This window comes from Lepidochelys kempii, chromosome 2 (assembly GCF_965140265.1).
Source record: "Lepidochelys kempii isolate rLepKem1 chromosome 2, rLepKem1.hap2, whole genome shotgun sequence".
Lineage (NCBI taxonomy): Eukaryota > Metazoa > Chordata > Testudines > Cheloniidae > Lepidochelys > Lepidochelys kempii.
The window spans coordinates 266,477,103-266,503,670 of record NC_133257.1 but is presented as its reverse complement, the minus strand read 5'-3'; the positions used below and the strand labels follow the sequence as shown (position 1 = coordinate 266,503,670).

General features: G+C 56.2%; 1 protein-coding gene, 1 long non-coding RNA gene and 3 other non-coding genes across 6 annotated transcripts in view; all 5 read right to left on the bottom strand.

The window, feature by feature from the left end:
• MYO1G (myosin IG) overlaps window positions 1-12,307 on the bottom strand; it is a 62,918-nt gene extending 50,611 nt beyond the window's left edge. The window contains exons 1-5 of the mRNA XM_073334895.1: window positions 11,967-12,307; window positions 10,294-10,423; window positions 2,670-2,878; window positions 1,845-1,938; window positions 1,365-1,530 (exon numbers count right to left, since the gene is read on the bottom strand). Of these exons, the coding sequence (XP_073190996.1) occupies window positions 1,365-1,530; window positions 1,845-1,938; window positions 2,670-2,878; window positions 10,294-10,423; window positions 11,967-12,294 (927 nt within the window). The 5' untranslated portion in view covers window positions 12,295-12,307. The remainder of the gene's footprint in view (window positions 1-1,364; window positions 1,531-1,844; window positions 1,939-2,669; window positions 2,879-10,293; window positions 10,424-11,966) is intronic.
• Window positions 12,308-17,966: 5,659 nt separating this feature from the next.
• Window positions 17,967-26,162, bottom strand: LOC140907896 (uncharacterized). 2 transcript variants are annotated; one of them, XR_012157672.1, is made up of 6 exons: window positions 26,090-26,162; window positions 24,816-24,883; window positions 23,399-23,462; window positions 22,430-22,497; window positions 21,615-21,724; window positions 17,967-20,109 (listed from the first exon to the last, which is right to left on the bottom strand). It is a non-coding gene; the product is annotated as an uncharacterized lncRNA (long non-coding RNA). The 2 variants fall into 2 exon arrangements; XR_012157671.1 differs by having other exon boundaries at window positions 21,615-21,682.
• On the bottom strand, window positions 20,496-20,633 carry LOC140908001 (small nucleolar RNA SNORA9). The gene has a single exon (XR_012157712.1). It is a non-coding gene; the product is annotated as a small nucleolar RNA SNORA9 (small nucleolar RNA).
• On the bottom strand, window positions 22,210-22,344 carry LOC140907999 (small nucleolar RNA SNORA9). The gene has a single exon (XR_012157710.1). It is a non-coding gene; the product is annotated as a small nucleolar RNA SNORA9 (small nucleolar RNA).
• On the bottom strand, window positions 24,597-24,730 carry LOC140908000 (small nucleolar RNA SNORA9). The gene has a single exon (XR_012157711.1). It is a non-coding gene; the product is annotated as a small nucleolar RNA SNORA9 (small nucleolar RNA).
• Window positions 26,163-26,568: the final 406 nt, after the last annotated feature.

The following is a 26,568-nucleotide window of genomic DNA, read 5'->3' as shown; positions in this document are numbered from 1 at the left end:
GCCAGTCACAGGAGCTAGCCTCCCTTCCGGCAGCCTCCTCCATCTGAGATGTCAGAGCCCTCCTCCATCTGAGATGTCAGAGCCCAGATGTCAGAGCCCTTTCCAGCCGGGTCTGATAACTGAACAGGGCTGCCCTGCCCGGAAAGGGGCAGGCCGCCCTGTGACGGGAGGGCACAGGGACCACGCTAGCACACCGCGATTTCTAGGGTTTATCAGAGCCGACTCAGGCCAGGCGGGAGCTCTCAGCCAGTCCAGAGAGGAAAGCCCAGCTAACGCCCCCCAGGGTGGAGCTGTGGAGTACCAAGGTCCCTGCTCTCCTTCAAATACAAACAAATGACAGAGGAGTTGCTTGCTCAGGAAGACGTGCTGAGGAATCTAGGGAGGGTCCCCGTGTTCCTGAGGCCTGGCCCTGCCTGCTAGGTACTTTCCAGCACAGCTAGAAGAGGGCCGATCTGCTTGGAAAACATCCAATTATCTCCCCAGAAGGCACCTCTGGAAGGCCACGTTCTGCGTCTGCTCCCCAGACATGGACCTGCCCCGGGCACAGCCCACTGGGCCTCTCAACCCTGCAACGTTTCTGTCCCCCACCAGGGGGGGAAGGGGTGATTTGATCCCAGCTTCTAAGTCCCAGCATGGGGAACAGGTATTTAGCAATGGGCTCTGCAGTCTAGCAGGCAAAGGTCTCACGCCATCGGATGGCTGGAAGTTGAAGCTAGACACAGTCAGATTGGGAAGAAGGTATCAGTTTTGGACGGTGAGAGTAATTAGCTATTGGAACAATCTACCAAAGGCCGGGGTGGAGTCTCCATCACCAACAATCTTTCAGCCAAGAATGGAGGTCTTTCTAAACCATCTGCTCTAGGAATGATTGTGGGGCAGTCTCTGGCCTGGGCTAGGCAGGAAGTCAGACCAGATGATCATGATGGTCCCTTCTGGCCCTGGGATCTATGAAGGACACTGAGCAAATGGTGCTTCATTTAAGGAGGAACTGAGTCCTTCCTCCCCTTACCACAGCCTGGGTTAAAAGGAAAGGGGCTGCCGGAGAGGGGCTCTTCCAGCCCAGGGTGAAGGTGCCTCTCTAGCGAGGGAGGAGGGGGCTCGAGGCTCATACCCCATCTGGAGGCATGGCAGGGTGAATTATGGCAAAGCCCGAGCTTTCCATAGCCACGACTTCTCAGCCTCTTCCACCCAGACCCCGCGACCTGACCCGCACGCGAACCAGCCAGATGCCGTGCCGCAGGGGTACTGCTCTGAGCACTGGGCCCGTGGTGCCCACCACCATCCTCTTCACCCGGGAGTGTACATTACCCGTCCCCCTGCTTCCCTTCCCCTCCGCAGCCCCAGAGGCAGGCCCAAGTCCGTACCTTCTCCAGGAGGTAGTTGTTGATATGGCCACCGGTGGGGTCCCCCTTGAAGTCGAAGTTGATGTCCATATATTTGCCGAAGCGGCTGGAGTTGTCGTTGCGGTTGGTCTTGGCATTGCCGAAGGCCTCCAGGACGCAGTTGGACTTGAGCAGCACGTTCTTCACCCTGGGCCAGACGGGAAGCAATGAAGGGAACGTCACAGGGGGCCAGGCTGCGTTACCCCCCAGAATCGGGATTGGCACGTCCATAGGCTTGCAATGAATGAGCCCCCCCGCTCCTATTTGCACCCAGGGACAATCCGCAGCACTTGCCATCTCCTGAGGGTGGTGGCAGCTGTTCACAGGGAGGAAGGGACTTGACCAAGATCACCCAATAGGTCATGGGCAGAGCTGGGAACAGAACCCAGGTCTCCTGAGTCCCAGCCCAGTGCACTGGCCACAGCCTCCCAACCGTGCCAGGATGCTGCTGTGACCTCTCACCTCTCCACCTCTTCCCTCTGGCTGGGGTTAGTGATGGCCGCAATGTACTGCATGATGTATTTACTGGCTTCCGTCTTCCCAGCACCACTCTCCCCTGCAAGACAAACAGACAGGATGGGAAGAGGACAGCAGGACGGGCGAGGCTTTGCTGCCCTAGGTTACTGCCCACCTCCCCTGGCACACGTCTAGGAGGTCAGAGGCCACTTGTTAGCTCCCAGGCACCATGTTGGTGGTGGTGGGGGGGGGGGGTTATGACCCCGGTGGTTGGTGAGCTCAGGGCTGTAGCACAGAGCCTTTGGTACCAGCACAGCCTGCAGGAGGACAAGCCTCTACCAGCCGTCCCTTGTGGCCAGCCCTGGCCGGGCAGGGCCCATGCCATCTCTGCACTGCTGGCTTCCAAGGTGCCCTGTGGGCAAGGAGGAGTGGGTGCAGCGCTGCCAGCCCGATCCCAAGGGGACGTTTGTTCACAGCCTGAAGCCCCAGATGACTCCAGCTACTTGGGGGTCCCAGCTCAGGAGGGACCCAAGACTAGAATTACAGGAGCACGTGGGGTCAAGGGCTGGTCTAGCTGGGGCTGCTGCAGAATGGGCATCAAATCACACCAGGACAGGGGCAGCAGGGGGCTGTGGACCGGGACGGAGGTGCCTCGGCAGAGCTGGGTGGGAGCCCAGCATGTCGGAGTGATGCTCCATGGGGTGGCGCTGACAAAAATCAGAGGAGGAGCCGGGGTACTTGCTCCTCTTCCCCTTCTACGTGAGTGCGTGTGTGGGACGGACAGACAGACAGACAGACAGAGGGGTTCTGGCTGCCACTGCCCACTCCAACCTGAGATGACGATGCAGGTGTCTTTGGCTCGGCGTTTCATGGCCTTGTAGGCAGCGTCGGCCACGGCATAGAGGTGCGGCGGCCGCTCGTACAGCTCCCGGCCCTGGTACTGCTCGATCACGTCCTTCCCGTAGAGCTGCGTCTGCTTGTAGGGGTTCATGGAGACCACCACCTCACCGATGTAGGTGTAAATTCGCCCCATCTCGAACCTGCAGGGACCAAACCCGCTCAGGCTACAATGGAAACGCGGCAGCCACATGGCCTCACGCATCGCCCCCGAACAAGGACTGTCCCTGGAGCTTTGCCTTCCAACAGTTCATACCCCCACGGAGTGGCACTGCCTGCCAGACTATGGAGCAGGACCCCTACGACACAGCCACCCCGCAGGGCGCTGCCCGTCTGATCCGCGGAGCAGCCACCCCTATGGCACAGCCACCCCGCAGGGCACTGCCCGTCTGATCCACGGAGCAGGGCCCCTACGACACAGCCCCCCCGCAGGGCACTGCCCGTCTGATCCACGGAGCAGGGCCCCCTACGACACAGCCCCCCCGCAGGGCACTGCCCGTCTGATCCACGGAGCAGGGCCCCTACGGCACAGCCACCCCGCAGGGCACTGCCCGTCTGATCCACGGAGCAGCCACCCCTATGACACAGCCCCCCGCAGGGCGCTGCCCGTCTGATCCACGGAGCAGGGCCCCCTACGACACAGCCCCCCCGCAGGGCACTGCCCGTCTGATCCACGGAGCAGCCACCCCTATGACACAGGCCCCCGCAGGGCACTGCCCGTCTGATCCACGGAGCAGGGCCCCCTACGACACAGCCACCCCGCAGGGCACTGCCCGTCTGATCCACGGAGCAGAGCCCCCTACGACACAGCCACCCCGCAGGGCACTGCCCGTCTGATCCACGGAGCAGGGCCCCCTACGACACTGCCCCCCGCAGGGCACTGCCCGTCTGATCCACGGAGCAGGGCCCCCTACGACACAGCCCCCGCAGGGCACTGCCCGTCTGATCCACGGAGCAGGGCCCCCTACGACACTGCCCCCCGCAGGGCACTGCCCGTCTGATCCACGGAGCAGGGCCCCCTACGACACTGCCCCCCGCAGGGCACTGCCCGTCTGATCCACGGAGCAGGGCCCCCTACGACACTGCCCCCCGCAGGGCACTGCCCGTCTGATCCACGGAGCAGGGCCCCCTATGGCACAGCCCCCGCAGGGCACTGCCCGTCTGATCCACGGAGCAGGGCCCCCTACGACACAGCCCCCCGCAGGGCACTGCCCGTCTGATCCACGGAGCAGGGCCCCCTACGACACAGCCCCCCGCAGGGCACTGCCCGTCTGATCCACGGAGCAGGGCCCCCTACGACACAGCCCCCCGCAGGGCGCTGCCCGTCTGATCCGCGGAGCAGCCACCCCTACGGCACAGCCCCCCCGCAGGGCACTGCTAGGCTCTCTGATAGAAGTATACTGCCAACAGGGCTTCTTGTACCTTCCTGTGAAGCAGCTGGCTCCAGCTCCAGCTCCGGCTCTGCTGGAGACAGGGTTCTGGGCTGGCGGGACCCCGCTCTGATCCAGCCTGGCAATTCCCTGTTCCCCTCTCCGGAGCTCCGCCCCCTTCATTGACCAACTCCCCCACCCCCTGATCAGCAGCGTTCCTAGGCCGAACTCCAGAACCAGCACCTGGCTCACACCGGGCCATTGCACTCACGGCTGGCCCCTCCATCCCTGCCCTGGAAACAGCTTGTTCACCAGCGACCTCACTGAGTCAAAGCAGGCCACTGGGTCGAGACTGCCCCAGCTGCCGTGGCTGGGGTTCTGTGGGGATTGGTACCATGCTCCCTGTTTGGCACCTCGGTACCACTCATTCCTGGGTTACTGAACACCCAGTGTCCCTGCTTCTAACCCAGCAGTGGGCAGTGCTCCACTGGGCATGCAGAAGGGGCACCCCATTCCCATGGGACCTGAGCTTGTCTTTAAAAATGGTTCTAGCCCTGCTAGTTGGGAGGGGGGGCCTCTGAGCTGCAGTCACTGGGCAGATGGGGTACATGCTGGAGGTGGGGAGGGCTTTAATCCAGGACGTTAACGATCGACAATTGCTGGGTACAGCTAGACGAGCTCGCTCCATCACAGTGGCAGGGGAAAGGTTGGCATGTACACATGGAGGACTGGCAGCCACACGCCAGGCAAGGTGTGGGTGTGTCATGCTGTTAGCTCTGTGCTCATAGCTGCTGGTTGGGGGTCCCTGCAGGGCCAGTGAGATGGGTGGCAGGAAGAAAGGGGTGAGAGAACAGAGAGGGACAGAGGGATCGTGCGCTGGCCTTCAACTGAGTCAACTCACACCCACCACGAGGGCCTGGGAGGAGGGGACCGGCTGATGAGGGGCCTGGAAGTGCTTCACACTGCAATTCTCTGGTGCCCCGGCTGCCTCCCTCGGCGCTCGGCCTGCCTCGCACGCGGCCTTTTTGCAGCCGTGGCCTCTTGCATTTGAAATTAGCAAGGCATCGGCAGGGTGTCCCATTCGCACTTCTAACCGCATGGCGTGGCCGCGGACGCACTTCAGACACGAAGCCAGCCTCCAGCCACCACCAGCATGCTCCTGGCCCCAGCTGCAACCCCATCTCTAACCGGACCTAGCCATGGTGCACCAGGCATGCTCCTGCTCTCCCTGGCCCCCTGGAGCCATCTGCTGTCTCTCGGTTCTTATGGGGGCCCGCCACCATGGCCTCTGAGCCCCTACCTAACTGAGTTCTGCTGGGCCCCATCTGCCTGGGGTGTGTCTGTGTGGGAAGGAGGGAGTGGACTATCGCTAAGGGTGGGCTCCACGGGTGAGGTCCCAGGAGACACCAAATCCACCCAAGGATGAGGCCGTCCCACTTGCAGACACTGAGAGTCAGTGCTGATCTATCAGGGACAGGGGAAAGCTATGCAGGGGTGGCTTATCCCACATCCTGCGACTGTGGCTTCTCACTCCTTCCTCTGAAGCAGCTGGCGCCAGAGACACGAGCCCAGACTACATGCGCCTTGGGTCTGATCCAGCCTAGGTCCCTGTGGCCTGGCCCTTGGCTAGCACGGACAACAATCAGCACATTCTGATGGACTGCAGCATCTCTGGGATGCGTAGGGGCTGACAGAGTGCAAAGGCTTCTGGGACACGGAGGGGGGCAGAGGATTCGGGGTCACAGGAGAAGGATGGCTTGGGGGCCCCAGCAGCGGCAAAGCCAGCTCTCCCTGGGACGGGAGAGGTGTGTGTCGGGAGGGGGAGCCTACTCGGCAGTGGTGAAACCAGCTCTTTCCTGTAAACAGGCAGAGAACCAGGAACTCCCTCCCCGTGAGAACTCGGCCAGCCCGGAAGGGTGTGACTCAGAGCAAACCTGGCTGCTCCCCACCTGCTGGCTCTGTGCTTCAGCAGGGGGACATGCACTGGGAGATAAGTGAGAGCCGGGCGAAGCAGGCCCTGATCTGGATGTCTCGACCAAGGCCACAAGCAATCTGGAGAAGGGCCCCGGCACTCCACAGCCGTCACTGTACCCACACGCTGCCACCATGCAGGGCTAGCTCTCCTATGCCCAACTCCAGAGACACGGGCCCCATAGTCTGGGTAACAGATCTCCTTGTCCCAGGTCCTTCACCTTCTGTCCCTTTATCCAGGGAGCTCACCGGGTTGTCTGGTCCAGCACTCCCCTTGCCTCCCTGCTGTGGGCAATTCCTCCTGATTGCCCACAGGGCTCTTCCTTTAAGCTCCTTGCCGGAAGCCCACCTCCTGCTCCCGGTGTGTCTGGTTGGTCTGAGTAGCCCCTTCCTGGCTTGCAAGCCTCATTATCTCCTGACCCCAGCTGCAATTCCATCTCTAACCAGATTTAGCCAGGGTGCACCTCTTCTGCACTTAAAGGGGCTCAGTCCCCCTAGGCCAGGGAGGATCTCCTTCAGCTGCAGCAGTATGGGGGGCTTGTGATCCGACACACAGTTGAGTGGTTCTTGTGTCCCACCCAGCAGCATGTGTACACGCTAGCCAGGACATAAAACAATGTGGCCGTTGCGTCCCACCAAGTCCAGCCCAGCACCGAGCTGTTTTTCCAGGGCTGGCTGTCCTTTGCAGAGCTCCCAGCCCCTGGAGTGCCTCTCACTCAGGATGGCCACACAGGAGTCGTGGCTGGCAGCCAGCCCCGATGAAGCTGGTGAGATATCGGCACAGACAGCAGTGCCGGTTTGGTGCGGGAGCCCAGAGAAGAAATGAAGGCATCCCAAGGGAAGCCCCTGGTCCAAGGAGGAAAGCACAAGGATCTGGCTGAGTTTAGAGGAAGAGGATGAGCAGATGTGTGTGTGGGGAGCGGGGAGTTGGAGGGAAGGAAGGGAGATAATCTGTCCCCAAAATCCTAAAGCCGGCCTGGATGGGATGATGACACGTTACTGACACCTGGATTCTATGGTTGGAACATTCCAGTCCCATGGTGACACTGGAATCTTAAGTAGTTGGGACGATCAGCTGCCCAGCGACTCAACTGGAGCATCCGGCAGGCGAGGAGCCGCCCTAGCGAAACCCACAAGCATGATGCTTAAGGCAGTGTCAGTGGTGGTGCCTTTGAGCGTGTCATGTCTGGCTGGCCCCCTGGTATGGGGGAGGTAGAGGGGAAGCTGCTGTTCTCCCTGCCTCACAACACAAGAGCAAAGGATTGAAACGTGGCCAATCCAAAACGGACACGAGGAAACACATGTTCACGCAAAGTGTAATACGCTAGTGGAACTCATGGCCACAGGAAGTTGTTGAGGCCAAGAGCTTAGCACAGTTCAAGGAGGGGGTTTTATGGAGAACAGGAACAGCCAATGTTATCACAGTGCACCTAGGATCAGACTGGAGCTTTTCCAAGCTCAGCTCCCAAAATCAGCTCTGCCCATCAGTATCACCAAAATGAGACCCCATTTTCAAAATCCGGTCATGGACTCACAGCACCACTGGGCTCCATGGGCCTAGCTCCCTGAGCGGGGAAAAGCCAAGCTGCAGTAATTAACCAACACTACCCAAATGAGACACTGTCACTCAGCGAATCATGCTGCCCTGTAACCCTCCGGCTCCATCCTTACACAGGTGATGAAATAGTTAACAGTGTTGCCATATCAATTATCGTCACTGGACATCTGAGTTATCCGCTGCCGGAGATGAGTGGGAAAGTTCACACCTCTCCGAGACAGCGTCTGCCAGACTCAGCTCTGCACGGCTTGTGTTCGGGTCACCGTCTGCAGGGTTTCTTTGCAGCCAGATCAGCTTGAGAAGGCCTTTGTTTAAAAAAAGGAAAGCACTGATTCTGGAGAACCAGCCTTCCATTTCAGAGCAGGGCCAGCGGGCGTACGCTGGCTGTTTCGAAGCCTTGCCGTTAATGCTTAAAAAGAGATCTGGAAGGGATTGAACCCCTCCTGCTCCAGGGTCGAAGCCAACCTGTAACTAACAGAGGTCAGGTCTGAGACCTGGCAGGAGGGAGAGGGAGCAGATTATCCCATCTCAGCTGCTGCACTGTTCTTACACCTTCCTCTGAAGCAGCTGCTGCTGGCTCTCGCCAGAGACAGGATCCTTTGGACTAGCTGGACCTTGGCTCCGATCCAATTGCTGGGGCTGCAGAAGCTACTCAAAGGACACTTCACCAGAGATTGGGAAGACAGAGTTTACCGAGAGCTCAGCAGGAAGCACCAAACTAGGACACGTGAGGGGGGGTTCTGAGCTCACCTGTGTTCCTGACACACTGTGGGAGTGTGGGCAAATCCCTGCCCTGCCCCCTGCCTCAGTTTCCCCATCCATAAAAGGGGGATCATGATACTGAGATACATCCCCAGGGGAGGGGTTAGAGGATTTGTTAACTGCAGCTGCGATGCTTTCTCAGCCAGCTGCCTTGTTGCCAGGGCTGGGAGAGCTCAGAGCTGCATCTCAGAAACACTCCCGAGGGGGACACCGAAGGGAGGGGACATAAAGGAACACGCTGCCAACAAGGGAGCTCAGTGCCGGGGGTTGGTTAAAGTCCCAAAGGGACCAGAAACAATGGCTGAGAGACATACAGCCAACAGGCCCACGGCCCGGCCAGTTCAGCCGACGATGGGGCTGTCGGTTCACGGCACATGTACAGCTCCCAGCACAATGACACCCCAGTCCTCAGTGGGGCCAGCAGACACGACCACACTACACATAACAGGCCACCCGTCCTGCTGGGGGCTCAGCTCAGCCCAGGGCGATTGCAACCTCCTGCCTGCCCAGAGGATCCTCTGTGTCCTGGAGAGCTGCTTTTGTAGCCCTGTCCCTGTGCAAGGGGATGGGGCAGCTGAGCGGAGGTTAACCCCTTGTTCACCAGGGACTGGGTACAGTCCCTGTTACCACACAGGATTACATGGCCTGATCTGGAAAGGGACTGTCCCCACCTTTGGGTGCTCAGTGCCTTTGGAGACCAGCCCATGGCAGTTTCTCCTCCTCGCTCTCTCTGTCCTTGCAATCACGGCACCCTTCGGCATGCGGCTCCAGCACCGCCCGGCCTATCCCAGCAACTTTCCTCCCTTCTGGACCCTCAGCATCTCCTGAGGCCCAGCTGGCTCCTCTGGGCCGTCCTGGCAACCACGGCTGGACAAATTCATCTTCACAGGCTCCAGCTTAGGTGTCACCCCCTCCCCAGCCCTGGGACAAGCCCCCCAACCCCACCCAGCTACCAGTCCTTCCCCCATCTGCTCTGAACGGCTGCCTAGAGACGACAAGATTTCTGCTTTCGCGCATCAGAGGCAGTAACATTTAGGACACCCCTCCCCCTCCTGGAGTGTGTAACATCCCCTACGAGGAGAGAAAGACCAGTCCAGGTCCAGACCCAGACCAGAGCTTCCCCAGCCTTCAGGGGTACGTCTGGGCCCACCTCTTGCTGTTTTTCTGTGTTGAACAGGTGCTCGGCGCGGTACAGTTCTCGCAGGCAGCCCGGAGTATAAGGGACTACTCCAAGCACCAGCTGAGGGAGCTCTCCTTTTGCCCCCACGGCAGGGATCTATGGGTGTGAAGCTGTAGCTGCAGGGCTCTAATCCGGCCGCCCTCTCCACCCCACGTGTACAGATCGACAGGACCCCACAAGCCCTTCAAGCGCCCCACCTGCAGAGGGGCTGCTTTGCTCCTCTCTGGGGGGGTGGGGGGGACGCACAGTCCCGGATTAGCACCACACCGTGACCTGGCTAAAAAAACCACCTTGAAACGGGGCGAATCAAAAGGGTCCCGCATCCTGCTGGCACGGCCGGGGGACAGTCCGGCAGCACAGCGCCAAACCCCACGCTGGAAGTCAGCCCGGACGCCAGGGTTCGCCCGCAGGAAAAGCACCACGGGAATGTTACTGCCACCCAGCCAGCAGGTTCTAGGCATCCGAGCTCCCCGAGGAGACGGTCCCACCGGCATCACAGCGCCCCCTAGCGCCAGGCTCGGTGCCGCCGGGCTGCAGAGCGCCTCCCGCTGACTCACCCCCGCGGCTGGCTGCTGCAGCTGGGCAACCTGCCCCCCCGTACCCTGACCTAAAACAGGTCCAGGCCCGGGCGAGCCAACAGCACCCGAAGCCCAGCTCCCCTCGCTGCCCCGCCTGCCCCCTTCCCGCCAGGGGCCTCGGACCCCAGCGCCCCCTTACCTCAGCTTCAGGTTCTCCATGAAGTGCTCCATGGTCACCTGGTCCAGGAGGACAAAGTCGGCCTTGCCGAACTCCAGGCTCTCCTGCTCGGCCATGCCGCTGGGGGACGGCGAGAGGAGCGAGCACCAGCCTGAGGAAAGATGACTTTCAAAACCCAGCCGCGAGCTGCCGGGGCTCAGCTTCCTGTGCGGAGGCTGATTGAGCGACGGGGCGTGACAGCAGCCAGGGGGGTGGGGTCACGTGGTCGGCCCTGCTGAGCGGGAACCCCACGTCGCCCCCCCCACCCCGTGGCCCTGGGAAGGGTGGCTGGGAGCCCCTCTGCCCATCTCCCGCTGGGCTGAATCCTGCCCCTTTCAGTGTGATGTCGGGGGGGGGGCAGTTCCCCTGCAGACAGGGGGCAGGTCCCAGGACCCCACCCAGGGGCGCCGTGTGCCATGGAGCTGCGCTCTGCAAGGGGCAGGGCTGCCCAGTGTGCGGGAAGTTGGGGCAGGATCCCAGGACCCTGCCTAGGGGCACCATGTGCCATGGAGCTGTGCTCTGCAAGGGCAGTGCCCCCCAGTGTGGGGGAATTTGGGGAGACCCACCAGCCAGCTCTCCTTGTAGGGTGGGCGTGCAAGAGTCCTGCAGGATGGCTCCCACGTTCTTTCCCAGCCCCCAGGAGCTGGGATGGCAGGGGGCCATGGGTCAGGAAGCAGGGCTATGGGCACAGCTGGGTGGGGGGCTCAGGGCTGGGATAGCAGGGGGCCGTGGGTCAGGAGGCAGGGCCATGGCACAGCTGGGAGGGGGGGTCAGAGCTGGGATAGCAGGGAGCCGTGGGTCAGGAGGCAGAGGCAGAGGCCTGGGCACAGCTGGGTGGGCCCAGGGCTGGGATAGCAGAGGGCCATGGGTCAGGAGGCAGAGGCCTGGGCACAGCTGGGTGGGGGGGTCAGGGCTGGGATAGCAGGGGGCCGTGGGTCAGGAGGCAGGGCCATGGGCACAGCTGGGTGGGGGGTCAGGGCTGGGATAGCAGGGGGCTGTGGGTCAGGAGGCAGAGGCCTGGGCACAGCTGGGTGGGGGGGTCAGGGCTGGGATAGCAGGGGGCCGTGGGTCAGGAGGCAGGGCCATGGGCACAGCTGGGTGGGGGGTCAGGGCTGGGATAGCAGGGGGCTGTGGGTCAGGAACGAGATGCCCCCCACCCATTGCGGGGTGTTGGGGGCAGCATGCCCAGACTAGGCCCTGCGCACTGCAGTCAGAGCCGCGGGTTTTCGCACTCACGCGGCTACACTGAAATGGCTGCAGTGGAAACTGTCCTGGGCTGGCTGCTCATCTCTCACTTCTCGCTGCTTTGTCATCATGCGACTCCTGGGCCCAGCCTGTGGCCAGGTGACATCACTTCCCCCCAATGCCCAAGCCGCTCACACGTTGGGATGGGACACAAGGCATCCTGCCTGCGCACCCCGGGGCCAACTAGCCCAGCTGCTGCAGCCTCTGCCAAAACCCTCCTGGAAGGGGAGGGGAGCACGGTCCCTGGGGGTTTCCTCGGTGGTCATGGAGGCTTTGCTCACTGCCAGATGGGTTTTTCCCTTGGGGATGTCACACCAGTGATGAGAAATCGCCCTGTGCCCACCTCTGGCTTAACATGCACGACCATCGTCTTACATTCTCACCCCTTTGGTGCCACGCTTACCGCTTACCGCACACACTATGGCCTTCAGGGGGCGCTCCTGAGTCACACAGGTGGGCAGCACCCTCATTCCAGACGCCATTCTGAGTGCCAGGTGGAGCAATGGGTTCTGTGGTAAGGGTCGGCTTGGCGAGCGAGATCCTTGGGGGCGAGCGTGATCCTTGGGGGCTAGCGCAGCACGTGGGTGCAGGGACAGAGGCACCAGCCCATCCAGGCGAGACGCCACCCTGGCAGGTCCATGGGAACGACAGAGCTCTGAGCATCAACTGGGGGAATCTCCCACGTAGCAGGACAGCCATCGTTCGCCCAGTTCCGCTGACCCGGAGTTGCTTTGCCATCCCCCTGCATGCAGCCGTCCGAGACCTGCACCAACCCGGAAAACGGAGCCCTGACCAAGTCAGTGCTGGAACTCAGCCAGCAGCATTTGGGAAGGGAACGTCCTGTTTGCACAATACCTCACTGCCAGCAGCAGCAGTGGGCACCCAGCCCTGGCACTGCATTCAGGGACCGAGTAACCCCATCACTTTGGGTTCTTCATGCCAATGGCCAGGCTGGCTAAGCCACCTACCCAGGCCCTCAGCACAAGGGCACTGCCAGCCAGCCCAAAGCAGTGCAGTGTCCTGCCCTGCCTCTCCGCCTTCCCCTCCCTCCTGCCTGCTAGCTCCCCCAGAAAGACTGGCTGAGTGGGTGGCGGCAGAGGGCACCATACACTAGTGGTGACTGCAAGCGGCCAAGTGGCAGGGGCCCAAGAGAAGCGCAGTGGCTGGGGTTCACGCTGCTTTGTCCTTTCCCCCTCTCCCCTCGCAGGACAGCTGCAGCTGCCCCCTTCCGCCTTGCACAGCAGAATATCCCAACGGGGCCATGCAGCAGGTGGGCCCATTGCTAGAGCGCTGGCTTACAAGGGCTTGTTCAAACCTGAGGCCATGCAGGGCTCTGACAGACAGTAGCTGACCCTCGGAAAGGGGCAGGGGCCCAGCCTACCTCAGACAGGCTCCACAAGGGGAAAGGAGGCAGCTCAGGTTCACCAGGGACTCGTTAACTCACTGAGTTACTGGAGGGCACCTAATTAAACAGGGAGGCACCTGGTTAGGATCAAAAGGAAGCTACGCCTTGGGGGGCAGGGATCTAAGAGGACAGACGCTCCTGGGGCAAGGAACAGTCCCCAGGCCACAAAAAGAGAAAGCTCCCAAGGGGAGGGTGTCTCAAGGGGGCTCCCCAGGAAAAGTCCCCAAGGAAGAATGCTGCTGGGGGAGACGAGGGCTCCGAACAGGTGACACTATGAATAGCGAGTCTCAGCGGAGCCTGGCCCCCCTGGAAGGCCTTCACCAGGTAGCAGCAAAAGCCCCAGAGCACAGGAATCAGGGGCTGTCTGGAAGGTCGTTGCACTTTAACCTCCGTAGGGACTCTGACCCAAGAGGAGACCCCTCCCCCTCTGATGACAAGAGGGGCCTGCTGGTAAGGGACCTGGACTAAGGTTAACTCAGCCCCCCACCCCTTCCAGCTGGAGCTGCTGTGGGGATGCCTATTTGTACAATGCTCCACCTGGGGGTTAAACAAAGCAGAGCCCCCAAGGGGCACGGTTCAATATAAATAAGCCTCATTGGACTTACTGAGGCCCATAGGGGAAACTGAGGCAGAGATGCAAAGGTGGCACTGCAGTGAGCCATGAGGGGGCACCCCAGGACTGAGGGTCCCCATTAGAGGTTCCCATAGCTGCAGACCCTGCAGCAGCTACCACTGCTACCCCGCAAACAGTATTTTTATTTACAGTAGAGCTTATGGTTAAGACATCTGGAGCAACTTCCTCTTTTGGTGTATTCCCTGCCTGTGCTCCCTCTGCCGGCAGGTCTTCGAATCCCACTGCAGAGAGCAGCATGGGTGTAACGCGTTCAAAGTGCCAGGGAAGCGATTAGACACATGACCTAACAGCACTCGGGGCCCTTTCCCACCTTGGGTCTGAGTGGTGTCATTCTCCCGGCATGCTCCACGTCCATTCCCACCACAGAGGGAGAAGCCAAGACAGGGAAGCAAGGGGCTGCCTGCCAGACGTGCTGAGGCAGCCGCAATGGGAAGGACAGGCCCCCAGGGACTGCCCATGGAGGGAGGCCCCAGCACTGGGGCTCAGAACCAAGCAGGGGTGAAAGCAAGGTGGCACGGCGGACTGGTAAAAGTGGCCGCCTGTGGCAGCACTTTAATGTCGTTGCCCCTTTTGCGCTGGGGGAGCCAAAAAAAAAGAGCAGCTGCCCCCAGGGCCAGTGATTTTAAAGGGCCAGGATCTCTGGCCATTGCTGCTGCTACCATGGAGCCCCGGGCCCTTTTAAATCACCGCTGGAGCCCCAGGCGGTGCGGGCCAGGTAGCACGGATGGGCGATGCTAACCCCACCCTGCCCCCTTCCGCCTGATACCAGACCCCTTCCCGGGGGTGGAGGCGAGCCAGCCCCCGTACCGGTAAGTGTTCAATTTTACTTTCACCCCTGGAACCAAGTCCCTCTTTCCGCGACTGCACTCAGTCCATGCTGCTTGCTTGAGGCCCAGCAGCCCGGACCCCAGCGTGGTGAGCGATCACTCCTGTTCACCGAGTGGCCTTTAGCCAGCTGCACCAAAGAACAAATCACATCTCATCAGGATCAGTACTTGCCCATGTAAGGAAACTCTGCAGGCTACATTAGCAGGGGGAGAACTGTAACCACACACAAGTCTGAAATGCAGCCAACGCTGGGAGGAAGAAAGCCACCCTTCTGGGCCAGTTATAGTAGGGCAGGAAGCTGTCCAGAGCGGTGATGGGGAAAGACTTTGGGAGAGCAGGTAGAGAACAAGAAGTGCATTAGCCCATGGCGTGTTACTAAAGCAGCCGGGGACGATGCCACGGCCCATTCCTTGCAGAGCACCCCACAAAGGGAACCGAGAACATCCACTGACTGAGCCCTTCAGGGCTGGAGCTCTGCTCTCAGGAGCACTCAACCTGAATCCCAGTACTCCCTGCTGAGTCAGTGCAGGAAGGTAACTTCCCAGCAGGTGGGCAAGGCGTATCAGATCAGTGGGTGGAGCCCCCACAGTGAAGCATCCCTCGGCCCTCCACAGCACAGCAGAACTAGAGGAAATACTTGTAAGACAAACAAGCTCTTTGTGTATCCCCCTCATCTGAGTGCTGAATCCCAGGGCCAGGCACCGCCTCAACGCAGCAGGGCACAGTGGGAGTAGGACCCCAGCACAGTAGCATCGTCTAGAGAGACTGTGGGGCGCTGGTTTTCAGTGCTGCTGAGCACCCACAGCTCCCCTTGGGGTCGTGGATGGTCAGCTATTGGACCCCTCTCTCCAGACCAGCTACCTGGGAGCATTCGCTGATGGCAGCAGGAAAACCCTCCCCACCTTGGCGCAGTTCCGGGGATATTGACTCAGGAAATCAAGAGGGCGGCTGCTAACCCAGGATCACTTTTGTTTATTGAGGTTTGTACAGGGGGTGGGGGGAAAGGGGGTAAGGCAAGGCTGTAGGTGCCGCTGCCAAGACCAAAGCTACAGCCCACCTCCCTCCCCACAGGACTCAGCCCCCTTCAATACCCTCCCCCAGGCAGAACAAACTCCCCATGGAGCCACCTTGCAGCGGGCCCTGAAGGCTGACACACACACAGGCCACCCTGGATGGGGACAGTTATTGCAGCGCGAAGAGCCCCCTCACGGAAAACGCTGTTGCCGGCCCTCTCAAACTGAGGAGAATCCAGCTCAGGCCCCGCGGCCACTGGCAACCCAGCACAAGGTGCCCTCCCCTACAGGAAGCGCCCAGACTGTTGTGGGCTCCATCGGTCACCCCAACCCCTTAACTATCACCGATCAACTTCAGCAGGAGGCCAGGCCGGGGAACACTGCAGCTACTAAAGCTTATGCTCAAATAAATTGGTTAGTCTCTAAGGTGTCACAAGTCCTCCTTTTCTTTTTGCCCTCCACCAGCCCCTCTTGCCTATTTTAAGGACAGCAGCAGGTGGCATAGGCTAAGGGCCCTCCTGGAAAGGCTCTGAATGGGAGGGGGGGGTGGTCTAACCCCAGAGGGGCAGCGTCACAGTAGACCCTCACCGAGAAGAGGCTCAAAGGTGGCCACTCACCATGTGCAAAGGGCTTTAAGAACCACAGATGCTGGCCATGCCCTCCAGAAAGAGCAGGGGCCTTCCACAATTCTCATCCAACACTATGGAGGTTATGACTAAGCCAGGTGCTTTAAGCAGGGACCTCCCACACCTCAGAGGATCCCCTGGCCGAGGTCACTCCTCCTGGCATCTCACTCACTAGACAGATCCAGGGCCAGCCTGATTGCCAAGGAGAGAACAGGAACCGTCATCAGACATCTGCAGCTTTGACCAGCATCAGGGTGATCTTAACTCACTGAACAGGAAAGACCAACTCTCCCCCGCTGCTCCAGGCGGCCACCACCAGGCAGGCCAGGACCAGCGCTCCCTCTCACTTTTTGTGTCCATGTGCAGAATTCATTTTGTTTTGTGCACCACTTCCTGTGGGGGGACCGGGACTGAGGGGTCTGGAGTGTGGGAGGGCGCTCAGGGCTGGGGCAGAGGGTTGGGGGCACAAGGGCTCTGGCTAGGGGTGCAGGAGGGGGCTCAGGGCTGGGAATGAGGGGTTTGGTGTGCAGGAGGGGGCTCAGGGCTGGAGCCAAGGATGAGAGGTTTGGGTGCAGGCTGTCCCAGGGCTGCGGCGGGGAAAGAGGATTCCCCACTCCCCTCACTGCAGCAGCTCAGGGACAGGCTGCTCTCCCCGCTGGCAGCTCTGTCGGGGCTGGTGGGCGGGGGGGGGCGGTGGCTCCTCTCCCTGGCAGCTCCAGTGGGCCTGGGCCAGGGTTCCTCTCCCCTGGCGGAGGCAAGTCCAGGGCAGGTCCACGCTGGAGCCTGCAGGGAGGGGCACCTCTCCCCGCCGTGGCACGTCTGCGCTGGGGGAAAGAGACATCTCCCCGCCGCAGCCCTGAGCGGGGCTTAACTGGCAGCTGTGCAGCGGAGATGGAACTGAAGCCAGGATGCCACAGCCTCTCAATGCTGCTCTGGCAACAGGTCAGAGGGGCTGCTACAGCAGGTGCTCAGCGGGTGTTCCATCTTCCAGGGGTTGTAGATGACATCAGGTAATCCCCACAACTCCCCAGAAAGGCACTGTTATCCCCAGTGGTTCAGAAAGGGAAACTGAGGCACACTAAGAGGCCTGCCCACAGCCAGCCATGTAGGTGGGATTAAAATTCAGAGGTTCCTGGCTCCTCACCCCAGATCTATACCAGTGTGAGGGAGGTGCTGCCCCCACAACATCGCCCCCCTCAGGAAGCAAGAGACAGGTGATCAAAGGCAGATCTCCTGGACTGCAGTGCAGAGACCTAGCACCAGCTTCTCAGCAAGCGGCCTGTCGAATATCTTCCTCAAGGGAAGGGGCAAGCCTAATTACTTCAAGTGGAGGGAACAATTTCCCACTAGATCCCAACTAACCTAGGACCTGGGGCCCAACTGATCTTTGCCATCTCTAACCTGCCCCATCTCTTTCTGGAGCAGGGGTTCTCACAACAAATGCTCTGCGGGCCTCCGAGTGCAGCTCCGATTGCTCTTGCTGATGGCCACTCTGACAATTTTTCCTAAAATACTTAATTAACTTTAGGAAAAACATGAACATACATACGTCCCAGTCATTGTACATTTATTTAAGAGGGGTTTTTTCCCCTCCTTCTTCAGACTCAATAATAAAAATAATGCAGAGCTGCCTCTATCCTTTACTGGAGCTGAACACAATAGACCACTGATAAGGTGCTTGGTGCGTTCTTTTCTTTTTTGTTGTTGGGACTGTGCTTTTTTGGTAAAAGGTGGATGTTGGTACAACAATTTGGAACCACATTTAAAAATGTTTTTACATAATAAACGTCCAGATAATAATGAAAAAAAATCTGCAAGTGTGTCCAAAATTTCTCTTTCACGGACTGCCGCCCCCCCCAAAAAGCAACCCAATCTAGCACTAATCATAGTAACAAACGATCCTGTTATATTATGCTTTACCAATATAGGGTGATAAACCCCAGAACTTTAATTTCATTAATACAGCCATTGTGTGGATCAGACTACCTGCAAAAGTTCAGGGGCTCTTGGAATGGAAAGTCTGCAGGATCTCGGGTCTCCTGTTAAACTAGAAGGGAAGCTTCCAGATTAGCATCAGTGAGGCCGTTTTGGTACTTGCTCTTCAGACAATGGAGTGCACTAAATGCCCTCTCACACAGCACAGTACTTGAAAACAGGGACAAGAAAAGCAAAGCAACTTTAGCTAGAGGCTTGTAGGCATCCTCAGACAGGTACACTTTGATCCAGAACTGCTGCACTGTAACACCGGGCTGACTGAAGTAGGTTTTCATTCTTGCATTATTACGCATGTGCACCACGAGATGCTGGAGATTCCTTAAATCCAAGGAGGCAAAGGAAGCTAATCTGTCTTGCAAGGCCGTTAGTTTGTCTGCAGCCAAAAACCCCAAATGGGAATTGCTGAATGGGTCTGTCACAAAAGTGTACTGATGGAAAAAGTTTCCCTCGCTGAAACAATTTTCAAGATCTTCCAAGATGATATGCAGGTATTTGGTTACAGCTAAGCCGACCTTTCGCTGCACGCTCTCATCCTGACAGCTGAGAAACCCACTAAGCTCAGAAAAACAGAAAAGTCCCGTTTCTCTTGTAGCTGCTGGATGATGTCAGTGACGGTCATTCGGAATGTATGAATTACTTCAATGCGGTCAAATATTGTTAGCTGAGGTACCTGAAGCTCCAGGTTCAAGGAAGCAAGCTTTGGTAAAAACTCTTTCAAAAAGAGCAAACAACCATGTACTCCTGGATGCTTTTGGGACAGTCGCGGCGAAACTGTGTTCAAAACCTCAATGAGCTCTCCCCAGAGCTCAAACAGCCACTGTACACTGCCATTCAAACTAAGCCAATGGACCAGGTTGTAATTCAGCAGCACCTTGTGCGTCTCAGTCTGTTTCACACAGCGTTGCGAATCTCTCTTTATGGACACGGCTGACGTTCACAGCACTGATACACTTTTCCACTACGGATTCAACCTCATCCATACTTTCCACTGAAGCCTTGCTGGCAAGTACTTCGTGGTGGGCAAACCAGGGAAACAGAAAAAGTTTCTGAGGGCAGCTTTCTTGGAAGTAGTTCAACACCTCTGCTTGAGCACCTTGCATAACTGCTGCCACGTCAGCTGCCAAGCCGCACAGATTGTCGAATCTAACCCAGCACTCCTGCAATCTCCCCTGAACACACTGAAAAACCTGTTTGCCAGTTGGCCTATCAGTGAGGCTCACCTGACATAAAACGCCTTCGGTAAAACAACAGTGAGCACAGTCAAAAAAGTGAACGCATACGATTATCTTGGGATTCTTCACGACGTCAGGGGTCTCAACCAAGCACAGGCTGTAGAAAGGGCTCACTGAGACTTTCGCAGCTATTTCGTTTTGTAGAAAGTTCGCTAGATCTCTTGTGCTTCTCTGTAACATGTCGTTGCTCAGTGGTAGCTCTCTGAAAAGCGTATTTTCTGGTTGAACGGCCAGAACAATTTTCTTCACGAGTTCTCCGTTGTCGAAAGATTTCCTTGCTTGTCCCAAAAGTAGTGCCCCTTTAAAAGTAGTCACGTCTATCTGATCCACTTTCTTCAGAAAATCTCTGGGCCGTCGCTGTTGTCTTTCGAGCTCAGTTTTTGCATCATTTAACAGCTTGCGCCTCTGAAACTCACCATGATAATTCTGTTCAACTTCCCCTGCATGAGCGTTACAGTGACGTTGCATCGCGTACATTTTAATTTGATGAATTTCTTTCTTACAAACAGCACACACTGCAACTTGCTCAGAAATGGAATTGGATGGCTTCAGAAACACAAGAAACCATGTTTCCCACTGCACCTGAAATTTTCAATTTTCTTCCTTCCATGTTCTGCTTTTCTTAGCAGCAGGTTGTGCCTCTGGGACCATCTCTGCATCACATTCAGGGGCATTTTCTGGCACTGATTGTTGGATATCAGGAAGGTTTTCAATTTGCATTTTTAACTCTTTCGCCATTTGCCACAAACAACCTCAACCTACCCAAACACCTCGCAGTGATCTTGCCGATGAGGACGCTGGTCAATAGCTGCTTATGGAGCTACAGTAGTGCGAGATGTAAACATAGTGATTAGCCAATAAATATGCTTTGTTACTTGAAAGAAAACCACCCCATGTAGTTCAGTGCTCCCTGCACTGTACTGTAATATTTAGAAGGGCATGAGTGTACTTTATGGCATTCACAAGGCAACTTTAATACTTAACATCTCAGTGATTGTTGGGGCTCTTTGGAGGCTGTCATGGCTGCAAAAAAATCCCTGGTGGCCACATTTGAGAAATGGTGTTTTAGAGGATCCTTTCACAAGGAGCGATCATCTAAGGGTTATAACTCCATCAGACAGACTCAATCCGCAGCTTTACAAGCACTCTAAAGAATATCACCCTCCCTTTGCTTTAGGATCTCCACACTCCTGTGCGCCGGCCTAGGAGTGTCTGAAATTTCTATAACCTCACTCCGAAGGGGGAGCAGAACAAGGCCTCAAACCATCTCAGGTCTGCTCTTGCAAGCTCTACAGGAATGAGCAGGGTCACAATGCAGACCCAGCCATGCTGGAAGGCTTGCGGGAAAGAACTTAACCTGTCATGCACACAATAGATCCTCTTATTCAAGGAAAACAGCACCATTTAACAATAGAAACAGATGCCGTGGCAAGTGGCATCAGCCAGCCAGACACTCTCACAAGCGGATATATTTATTCATATGGACATTGGTACAGATCAGTGCATACATAACTAAGGCTGCAGTCTCGTGATTCCTACTTCTATTGATCAACAGCGTTTATGCTGCATCATCTGAACCCCAAAGACTCAAACATGGGTGTGAATTTTATACAGGGACTACGAGCAGCACTGACATGCAGCAGCTAATTTCCATCAGCAATACAATACTTTGGGGGAAGAATAACTTCATTGAAATTACAGGCAGAGTTACTTTGTGCCTTCCCAGAATTCCCCATGGTGGAATTTGGCCAGCACACTGGGGTTATCACGTACTCCTGAGGGGAGTGCCATAATGGAACCCGTTACTGTATTGTAACCGGTCAAAGCCTTAGATCCACATTTTATATGCAGCAAAGTATCACTCAGTCTGTGGGGCACTGTTCAAAACCAATTCAAGAGTTCTGACTGAGCTGACGCCATTCTGGGGTTTCTTTTGGACATCTCCCGTCCAGCTACAGTCCAACCCAGCTATGCTTAACTTGTAAGATGCAGAGATCAGACTTTGTCAGTCTGACCAAAGACAATGTGCTGAATAGAAATGCCAGCACCAAACACAATGGCTGGATTTTAGGCCTACTCCTTGCAGGGCCTTGCCCTGTTTTCTGGCAGGTATCAACATGCAAGGCTCTGTTTTGTTCAGGGGAATCCAGCTCCCACAGATGGCCCCATCTCTGCTCATCGAGCTCCAAGGGTTTCTTTTTGTTTTTTTAAAGTGGGTGTTGGGTTTGGGACACTCTGGTTTCTCCAAGGCAGGTCTGGGAATAGGGTTGGGGTGTGGAGAAGAACAGACATTTCAGCCCAGAACTATTCTGGTTTTTAGCTTACCTAATAATTCCACTTTCCATAGCATGAGCACTTCCATGTGACCAGCACAGAGACAGGGAAGCCACAAGCTGCAGGCAGGAAGACAAGATATGGTAACACCGGAAATGCAGCTTTAGAAATGGAAATGTATTAAGTGTGAATGTGGAGCAAAAAATAACCAGCGCAAGGTCCATCCTGTGAATCCTAACACAATAACCCAGAATGAAAGGGTTATGTGAGACTAAAGGAGGGCTTAGAACTATGGAATAAACATTGCTCATGCCTCACGGCTTTTCATACAACTTATGCTCACAGATCCTGAATGGGTTGGGAAGAAACCGGGAAGCCAGGTTAAGGGCTTGTTTTGCATATTTTAGGCAGAGGTAGTCAATAGGTGGACCACAGGTCAAATCTGGACAGCCAGACACTTTTGAACAGACCCAAAAATATTTCTATTTACTGGTGGTGGTATGTAGTTGCTGCTGGGATTGTTTTGTTGTTTATTACTTTCCTCTGGAGTCTAGACCTTGACCAAGAATTTTGACAAAAATAATTAGCTACCCCTGTTTTAGGCTCTGTGTGGTTCTGCCTTGATGCGATTTGGACTCCTGATTCAGCCTGTCTGAAATTTCTATAACCTCACTCTGAAAAGGAGCAGAGCGAGGCCTCAAACCATCTCAGGGCTGCTCTCGCAAGCACTACAGGAATGAACAGGGTCACCGCAGACCCAGCCATGCTGGAAGGCTTGCTCACGTGGGGCAGTCAAAGGAACTGGGGAAGACTGATCTGGCAGGTTTAATTTCTTTGATGCAGTTCAAACCCACAGAAATTTTTACCTTTCTAGCTCAGCAGCATTGTGCACTCCTCAGGCCCAGCCACTCCAACCACGGACTGGAGATCATTTCTACAGGCAGGAAAATGAGAAGAGAAAAAAAAAATCAGATTATTTAGTGGAAGACGATGGAGAATCTACTTAACCAGGCAGGTCAGTCATAGGATGCTTCTGGGATATTTATACCCATGTCATCTCAAAGTGTTTTATAAGCCACACATGCCTCACTCACTCCTAAGGCAGGCAGCCACCCTAAAGCGAGTGAGACTATGGAACAGGCAACAGTAGAATCAGAGCAGCCCCGACCTGTTACCAGGAGAGGGTTAGTTCTGTGGCACTGTCTGAAGGAGGCACACATTAACCTGTACAGAGATCAGCTGACCTGCTTGAGAGTAGGGAGCGGAACCCGCTCTGCTGGGATTTGCACAGTAACAGCTGAAGTCTGACGCTTAGAACATGATCCCACCCCTTGAGGACATGCCAAGCGGTCAAAGCCTCAGATCCACATTTTATATGCTGCAAAGCTTCATTCTGCGGCACTGTTTAAAACCTACTGAAGAGTTCTGACTGAGCTGACACCATTCTGGGGTTTCTTTTGGACATCTCCCATCCAGCCACAGTCCAACCCAGCCATGTTAACTTGTAAGATGCAGAGATCAGACTTTGACAGCCTGGCCAAAGACAACGTGCTGAACAGAAATACCAGCACCAAACGACAGCTGGATTTTAGGCCCACTCCTTGCACTGCCTTGCCCTTTTTTTCTGGCAGGTATCAACGTGCAAGGCTCTGTTTTGTTCAGGGGAGTACAGCTCCATCTCTGCTCATCAATCTCCAAGGGTTTGTTTAGGTTCTTTTAAAGTGGGTGTTGCGTTTGCGACACTCTGGTTTCTCCAAGACAGGTCTGGGAATGGGGGTGAGGAGAGAAGATCAGACATTTCAGCCCAGAACTATTTTGGTTTTTAGCTTACGTACCAGTTCCACTTTCCAAAGCATGAGCGGTTCCATGTGACCAGCGCAGAGACAGGGAAGCCACAAGCTGCAGGCAGGAAGACAAGATGTGGTAACACCATAAATGCAACTTTAGACATGGAAATTTATTATATGTTATTGTGCAGCAAAAAATTACGAGTGCAAGAATCTGTCCTACAAATCCTCACACAATAATCCAGATTGAAAGTGGCTGCAGGAGACTAAAGGAGGGCACAGGTTTTGCTATGGAATGTTGGGAATCATTAAGAAAAGGACAGATAATAAGACAGAAAATATCATACTGCTGCTTTATAAATCCATGGCACGCCCACACCTGCAATACTGCGTGCTGACGCGGTTCCCCCAACTCAAACAAGTTATAGTGGACTCGGAAAAGGTCCAGAAAAGGGCAACAAAAATTATTAGGGGTCCGGAACGGCTGCCTTATGAGGAGAGATTAATAAAACTGGGACTTTTCAGCTTGGAAAAGAGACGACTAAGGGGGGATATGATAGAGGTCTATAAAATCATGACTGGTGTGAAGAAAGTAAAGAAGGAAGTGTTATTTACTCCTTCCCATACCACAAGAACTGGGGGCCACTGAATGAAATTAATAGGCAGCAGGTTTAGAACAAACAAACAAGGAAGTATTTCTTCATACAACGCACAGTCAACCCATGGAACTCTTTGCCAGAGGACGTAGTGAAGGCTAAGACTATAACAGGGTTCAGAAAAGTATCAGAGGGGTACTTGTGTTAGTCTGTATCCACAAAAACAATGAGGAGTCCGGTGGCACCTCAAAGACTAACAGATTTACTTGGGCATAAGCTTTTGTGGGTAAACCCCCCCCCCCCACTTATTCAGATGCATGGAGTAAAAATTACAGATACAGGCATAAATATACTGGCACACGAAGAGAATGGAGTTAAGTTGACAAGGTCAATTCAGTCAGGGTGGATGTGGTAGACTGAACTGGCCTTGTCAACACTGGTTCTCCGTTTGTAAGGTAACTCCCTTCTCTGACCTAAGTATGACCATCCTTATGCAATAAACATTGTTCATGCCTCACGGCTTTTCACACTACCTTATGCTCACAGATCACCGGGTGAGGCAGACACTGGGAGGCCAGGTTAAGGGCTGGTCATGCATGTTTAAAGGCTCTGTGTGGTTCTGCCTTCATGCGATTTGGACTCCTGATTCGGCCTGTCTGAAATTTCTATAACCTCACTCTGAAAAGGAGCAGAGTGAGGCCTCAAACCATCTCAGGCTGCTCTCGCAAGCACTACAGGAATGAACAGAGTCACCACAGACCCAGCCATGCTGGAAGGCTTGCTCACATGGGGCAGTCAAAGGAACTGGGGAAGACTGATCTGGCAGGTTTAATTTCTTTGATGCAGTTCAAACCCACAGAAATTTTTACCTTTCTAGCTCAGCAGCATTGTGCACTCCTCAGACCCAGCCACTCCAACCATGGACTGGAGATCATTTCTACAGGCAGGAAAATGAGAAGAGAAAAAAAAAAAATCAGATTATTTAGCGGAAGATGATGGAGAATCTACTTAACCAGGCAGGTTTCAGAGTAGCAGCTGTGTTAGTCTGTATTCGCAAAAAGGAGTACTTGTGGCACCTTAGAGACTAACCAATTTATTTCAGCATAAGCTTTTGTGAGCTACAGCATCCAATTCAGCTGCAGCTGAATGAATCCGATGAAGCGAGCTGTAGCTCACAAAAGCTTATGCTGAAATAAATTGGTTAGTCTCTAAGATGCCACAAGTACTCCTTTTCTTTTAACCAGGCAGGTTGGTCATAGGATGCTTCTGAGATATTTATACCCGTGTCGACTCAAAGTCTTTTACAAACCACTCATGCATCACTCACTTCTAAGGCAGGCAGCCACCCTAAAGCGAGTGAGACTATGGAGCAGGCAACAGTGGAATCAGGGCAGCCCCAGCCTGTTACCAGGAGAGGGTTAGTTCTGTGGCACTGTCTGAAGGAGGCACACATTAACCTGCACAGAGATCAGCTGATCTGCCTGGAGAGTAGGGAGCGGAACCGCTCTGCTGGGATTTGCATCGTGATCGCTGAAGCCTGATGCTTAGACCACGATCCCCCCCAGGCTGGGCAATGCCTTTGAGTGAGACTATCCCTTATACAGCAGCAAATAGGGCGTGAGGCCCATACAGCTCACGGGCCACGCTGCTCACGGCGGCTGGGGCACCGATCCGAGCCACCCGCTGCCCCAGATCCCCCCGCGGGTCCCTCGCCAGCCCCGTGCCCGGGGCCCCCGGCGCAGCAAGGCCCATGCTGCACAGCCCGGGGCGTGCCCACCCGGAAGGAAGGGTCAGACCCCGCGGAGACGGGCGCGCTGCCCTGCCAGGGGTGCCCTCACCGGCAGCAGCACACGTGCAGCCGCCTCTCCAAGACTACAGCTCCCGACATGCACCGCGCCCCCAGCTGCAGCGACAGCAGGGCTCAGTACGGAACGCTGTCTCCTGGGACTTGTAGTCCCCATATAGCCCCGGGGGTGGGGGGGGGTGGCACCGAATCTTCTCTCACCTCCACGTGGGGCTGAACCCCGGGCACAGCCCCCGACTTCCCCACCACCAACGCAGCACAGCGGGCGGCCACAGCCTGCGCCCGCCCGGGGCTCCCAGGGCAGCGCAGGCCCCGGATGGAGGCGGATTAGAAACTCACCAGCGCCGCCGCCGCAGCCGCGACGCCCGACCTCGGCCGCCATGTCTTCTGCGTCTGCGCACTAGTCTCCCCGGCGCGTGTGTCGGCTCATCAGCGCGTCCCTCCCCCAACTCCGCCCCCCCGACTTCCTTTGCGGGGCGATGGTGTCACCTAGCGGCGGGGAGGAGGTAGGGCTCGGGCGAGCAGCGAGGCACATAATTGATGCACCTAGTAGACTGGGACTGGCTAGGTCACTACAAAAAATAATTTTCCCTCTGTTGATACTCACCCCTTCTTGTCAACTGCTGGGAATGGGCCACATCCACCCTAACTGAATTGGCCTCGTTAGCACTGACACCCCCCGCCCGCCACGCACAGTGGTGAAGTTAGGCACCTGACCTGTGCAACTTTTTGCAGGTTTGTGGCTGAATCCTATAGGGTGGCTTGGGTTAAGAAAGAACTAGAAGTTAGGTTTTGAGGTCTAAGTTAGCCCAAGCGTG